A 6,246-nucleotide genomic window follows, 5' to 3' on the forward strand; every position below is an offset into this window, starting at 1 on the left:
TTTCAGTACTTTTTCCACCCCTGCACATCGAACGCAGTCATGCTTTTATTATGCTATTTTACATGTAGCCATATACATTCATGTAGGTAGGTGATGCCATTTGTGAATGATGAGGACTTACTTATAAGTCGATTGAAATATTTGGAAATGTAATGCGTTCATCCTGACTTCCCCAAGCTTTCTCTGAACCTGTAGCCAATACATAAAGACGCTGTATAAAAAGTTATATCGAAGAGAATGTTATTGTGCGTTTATCATCTTCCAGTTTCAGTGCTGTCAATGTTGTGTTTCTTACCCACTTCTGAATGGTCTCCCCTGGGTCGCTGCCAGTTACAGTTGTCATGTTCAGCTTCATATGAACTCTGTAGAAGGTGGATGCAATGCCTAACAACAGCATAACAGTGGAAAATATTGTACATTTGAACAGCCTTCATCTCTAACCTTGAATGTTGCACCCATGGAGACGGAAAGAACTTCAGAGCCACTGATATGTTTCTATGAAAATTAAGCATATTTTTTGCTATAGCAGACTCTAATGAAATGTGTCTTATTGGCTGACCTGTTCCTGTTGAGTTGAGGTCTGAAGGTTCTTTGGTTGTAGACAGGCCAGTGGGACTTACAGGCAATCCAAGGGATGGTTGCTGTGTCTCTGTAGGGGTTACATGGTCTACGGACAAGAAATTAACCAGCTTCTATTGAATAGATTTATGAAAATGTAATGGAAGCCAATTTCAGGTCCTCCTTAGTGCATAGCAGTCAGCATTTATTGTTTAATGAAATAACTTTGTCACCTGATATATTAGTGCTGGTTGGTGAACCAGGAGTGGTGTTGGTGACAGTGGGAGGAGAGGCTGTCACATTGGGGAAAGTCCCTGTGAAGAAGAGAGATATTACAAATAGCTATGCATAACAGCGTGCAAAAATGTGAATGTGCATTCCATTTGCATCCATGTGTTTGTGCATGCTATTTGTATGTGTTTGAATATGTACGGTTGAAGTCTGAAGTTAACATACACCTTAGCCAAAGACATTTAAACTCAGTTTTTTACAATTCCTGACATTTAATCCTAGTAAAAATTCCCTGTCTTAGGTCAGTTAGGATCACCACTTTATTTTAAGAATGTGAAATGTCAGAATAATAGTAGAGAGAATGATTTATTTCAGCTTTTATTTCTTTCATCACATTCCCAGTGGGTCAGAAGTTTACATACACTCAATTAGTATTTGGTAGCATTGCCTTTAAATTGTTTAACTTGGGTCAAACATTTCAGGTAGCCTTCCACAAGCTTCCCACAATAAATTGGGTGAATTTTGGCCCATTCCTCCTGACAGAGCTGGTGTAACTGAGTCAGGTTTGCAGGCCTCCTTGCTCACACACGCTTTTTTAGTTCTGCTCACACATTTTCTATAGGATGAGGTCAGGGCTTTGTGATGGCCATTACAATACCTTGACTTTGTTGTCCTTAAGCCATTTTCCACAACTTTGGAAGTATGCTTGGGGTCATTGTCCATTTGGAAGACCCATTTGCGACCAAGCTTTAACTTCCTGACTGATGTCTGAGATGTTGCTTCAATATATCCACATACATTTCCTACCTCATGATGCCATCTATTTTGTGAAGTGCACCAGTCCCTCCTGCAGCAAAGCACCCCACAACATGATGCTGCCACCCCCGTGCTTCACGGTTGGGATGGTGTTCTTCGGCTTGCAAGCCTCCCCCTTTTTCCTCCAAACATAACGATGGTCATTATGGCCAAACAGTTCTATTTTTGTTTCATCAGACCAGAGGACATTTCTCCAAAAAGTACAATCTTTGTCCCCATGTGCAGTTGCAAACCATAGTCTGGATTTTCTATGGCGGTTTTGGAGCAGTGTCTTCTTCCTTGCTGAGCGGCCTTTCAGGTTAATTCGATATAGGTCTCGTTTTACTGTGGATATAGATATTTTTGTACCTGTTTCCTCCAGCATCTTCACAAGGTCCTTTGTTATTGTTCTGGGATTGATTTGCACTTTTCGCACCAAAGTACGTTAATCTCTAGGAGACAGAACGCGCCTCCTTCCTGAGCAGTATGACGGCTGCGTGGTCCCATGGTGTTTATACTTGCGTACTATTGTTTATATAGATGAACGTGGTACCTTCAGGCATTTGGAAATTGTTCCCAAGGATGAACCAGACTTGTGGAGGTATACAATTTCTTTCTGAGGTTTTGGCTCATTTCTTTTGATTTTCCCATGATGTCAAGCAAAGAGGCACTGAGTTTGAAGGTAGGCCTTGAAATACATTCACAGATACACCTCCAATTGACTGAAATGATGTCAATTAGCCTATCAGAAGCTTCTAAAGCCATGACATCGTTTTCTGGAATTTTCCAAGCTGATTAAAGGTACAGTCAACTTAGTGTATGTAAACTTCTGACCCACTGGAATTGTGATACAGTGAATTTCTTGTGTCATGCACAAAGTAGATGTCCTAACAGACTTGCCAAAACTATAGTTTGTTAACAAGAAATGTGTGGACTGGATGAAAAACAAGTTTTAATGACTCCAACCTAAGTGTATGTAAACTTCCGACTTCAACTGTACATTGAGTGTACAAAACATTAAGATCGCTTGTTTTTTCCATTACAGACTGACCAGATGAATCCAGGAGAAAGCTATGATCCCTTATTGATGTCACTTGTTAAATCCACTTCAATCAGTGTAGATGAAGGGGAGATGAAAAATCTGACGATGTGCCCTTGAGCAAGGCACTTAACCCTAATTTCTCCTGTAATAATGCTCCTTTAATAATGCCTATTCAATAATGTTTACACATCTTGCATTACTCATCACATATGTATATACTGTATTTTATACCATCTATTGCATCTTGCCTATGCCACTGAGTCATTGCTCATCCATATATTTATATGTATATATTCTTATTCCATTCCTTTACTTAGATTTGTGTGTATTAGGTAGTTGTTTTGGAATTGTTAGATTACTTGTTAGAAATTGCTGCTCTGTCGGAACTGGAAGCACAAGCATTTTGCTACACTCGCAATAAGATCTGCTAACCATGCGTATGTGACGAATAACATTTGATTTGATTTTATTTGAAGTCACTCTGAATAAGAGTGTCTGCTAAATGACAAAAATGTAAATGTATAACTTTTGCCCTTTATTGTACATTCGTTCAATGGGGCCCTTTTAATAGGACTCAAAATAGCACCCACAATAGAATACAGTAGAACACAATAAGTATGGAAACTAACCACACTGGATGTTAGTGTCATCTTCAGGTAGGCAAATCTGGTAATCCCAGTCGTTGTTGTCCCATCTCACCACGTTCCCATCAATACAGCTATGGGCCCTCAGCTCCTCAGCTGTCTGCTCATGCCCCCACATCCTGAACAGGCTGATGGCCCCCAGGAAGTTCTTCCCATTCTCAAACTCCATCACCCCACCCACTATGTTATGGGACACCCCCAGGGTCAGGGTGCCATTGTGGGCCAGTCGCCGGGGCAGGGTGGCGTTAACATGGGCGTCCAGGCGACTGCTCCCATTGATGTAGAGCCGGAGCCTCTCGGAGTGGCTGGACCAGGTGAGGCAGACATTGTGCCAGCATTTCAGGGGCAGATCCTCTGGTACGGACCACTGATGCCCAAACAGCCATGCCACCAGGAACCCTCCTCGGCCTGCCAGCCCCAGCTCTACCTGTCTCTCGCCAGGCGCCTTGTACACGAAGCCTGTCCACTCAGATGTTGCAATCTCCCGGTGCAGGTGCACACACACACTGAGCTCTTCCAGGGGGGGCACTACGCACCCCTTATCCAGCTGCCACACACAGTGACGACCCATGAACACCACTTTCTTACCCCACAGGCTGGGGCCTGGGGAGCCTGGTACAGACACAGAACCAATATCACACACTGACATTGGACATTATTGGAAAATTTCCCAAAACTCCTCCAGTCTTCAGTCAAAGCCATAATGCATTTTATTGATAGTACTGTAACACTAGTGCTTCATAATTACATTATAATACAGTATATTTATGACCATACCGGAGCATGGAAGACAAGTGGCTGCCAGTACTGAAAAACACACAGTTATAAAACAGGGTCTCCTGGCAGAATCCATCACGAGTCTAAAGACAAAAGAGAAACAATATCTCTCATGTCAGAAAAGGGGAACAATGACTATCTGCAAATAGAACCGTTATCAGTACAGTGCCCACCATAATTATTGGGACAGGGTAGCATTTTCTCTTCTTTTGGCTCTATTCTCCAAAAGTTTGGATTTGAAATATAACAATGACAATGAGGTTAAAGTGCAGTATGTCAGCTTTAATTTGAGGGTATTTTCATCCATATCGGGTGAACCGTTTAGAGATTTGTACATAGTCCCCCCACTTTAGGGGAGTAAAAGTATTGGGAAAAATTCAGTTATGTGTATTAAAGTAGACAGAAGGCACTGTACATGCAAACAAAACTATGACTTACCTGTGTCATTCCCCAGTCCAAACAGCACTCTCCTTTGGCAGAAAACACAAGCAAACGAGAGTTTAATAATCTCTTATATGTCTATAATATTCAATGGAAGGTAAAGAGAAAAAGTTGACCTCCTGGGATAAAAGTCTTTGTTGAAGGAGGGAGACTTTAGTGTATTTATCTTTAAGAAGACCTCTACGCCCTCTCCTTTAGTGCCCTAGGTTACTTATTAATTAGCAATAAACGGAACTAATGCAACAGAGGGCAGCTGGACCCTCCTATCTAAAACTTTAGCTCTTCTGATATGGAAATAAATACGAATTCTACCCAATTTAGATGTACTGTATGTGCCCTATGTACAGTTGAAGTCAGAAGTTTACATACACTTAGGTTGGAGTCATTAAAACTTGTTTTTCAACCACTCCACATTTCTTGTTAACAAACTATAGTTTTTGCAAGTCTGTTAGGACATCTACTTTGTGCATGACAAGTAATTTTTCCAACAATTGTTTACCTACAGATTGTTTCACTTATAATTCACTGTATCACAATTCCAGTGGGTCAGAAGTTTACATACACTAAGTTGACTGTGCCTTTAAACAACTTGGAAAATTCCAGAAAATGATGTCATGGCTTTAAAAGCTTTGGATAGGCTAATTGACATCACCTGTGGATGTATTTCAAGGCCTACCAACAAGCTCAGTGCCTCTTTGCTTGAAATCATGGGAAAATCAAAAGAAATCAGCCAAGACCTCAAAAAAATAATTGTCTGGTTCATCCTTGCGAGCAATTTCCAAACACCTGAAGGTACCACGTTCATCTGTACAAACAATAGTACGCAAGTATAAACACCATGGGACCACGCAGCCATCATACTGCTCAGGAAGGAGAGGCGTTTTGTCTCCTAGAGATGAGCGTACCTTGGTGCAAAAAGTACAAATCAAGCCCAGAACAACAGCGATGGACCTTGTGAAGATGCTGGAGGAAACAGGTACAAGAATATCTATATCCACAGTAAAACAAGTCCTATATCTGCATAACCTGAAAAGCCACTCAGCAAGGAAGAAGACACTGCTCCAAAACCGCCATAAAAAATCCAGACTATGGTTTGCAACTGCACATGGGGACAAAGATTGTACTTTTTGGAGAAATGTCCTCTGGTCTGATGAAACAAAAATAGAACTGTTTGGCCATAATGACCATCGTTATGTTTGGGGAAAAAAGGGGGAGGCTTGCAAGCTGAAGAACACCATCCCAACCGTGAAGCACGGGGGTGGCAGCATCATGTTGTGGGGGTGCTTTGCTGCAGGAGGGACTGGTGCAATTCACAAAATAGATGGCATCATGAGGTAGGAAATGTATGTGGATATATTGAAGCAACACTTCAGACATCAGTCAGGAAGTTAAAGCTTGGTCGCAAATGGGTCTTCCAAATGGACAATGACCCCAAGCATACTTCCAAAGTTGTGGAAAATGGCTTAAGGACCACAAAGTCAAGGTATTGGAGTGGTCATCACAAAGCCCTGACCTCAATCCCATAGAAAATGTGTGGGCAGAACTAAAAAAGCGTGTGCAAGCAAGGAGGCCTACAAACCTGACCCAGTTACACTAGCTCTGTCAGGAGGAATGGGCCAAAATTCACCCAACTTATTGTGGGAAGCTTGTGGAAGGCTACCTGAAATGTTTGACCCAAGTTAAACAATTTAAAGGAAATGCTACCAAATACTAATTGAGTGTATGTAAACTTCTGACCCTGTCACGTTCTGACCTGTA

General features: G+C 41.6%; 1 protein-coding gene across 1 annotated transcript in view; it reads right to left on the bottom strand.

The window, feature by feature from the left end:
* Positions 1–4,639, bottom strand: part of LOC106604749 (adhesion G-protein coupled receptor G2) — a 29,683-nt gene extending 25,044 nt beyond the window's left edge. Inside the window, exons 1-7 of the mRNA XM_014199730.2 lie at positions 4,486–4,639; positions 4,048–4,130; positions 3,256–3,882; positions 792–872; positions 560–667; positions 296–384; positions 122–189 (exon numbers count right to left, since the gene is read on the bottom strand). Of these exons, the coding sequence (XP_014055205.1) occupies positions 122–189; positions 296–384; positions 560–667; positions 792–872; positions 3,256–3,882; positions 4,048–4,123 (1,049 nt within the window). The 5' untranslated portion in view covers positions 4,124–4,130; positions 4,486–4,639. The remainder of the gene's footprint in view (positions 1–121; positions 190–295; positions 385–559; positions 668–791; positions 873–3,255; positions 3,883–4,047; positions 4,131–4,485) is intronic.
* Between the last annotated feature and the right edge of the window lie 1,607 nt (positions 4,640–6,246).

Source organism: Salmo salar, chromosome ssa05 (genome assembly GCF_905237065.1).
Source record: "Salmo salar chromosome ssa05, Ssal_v3.1, whole genome shotgun sequence".
In the NCBI taxonomy this organism is placed as follows: domain Eukaryota; kingdom Metazoa; phylum Chordata; class Actinopteri; order Salmoniformes; family Salmonidae; genus Salmo; species Salmo salar.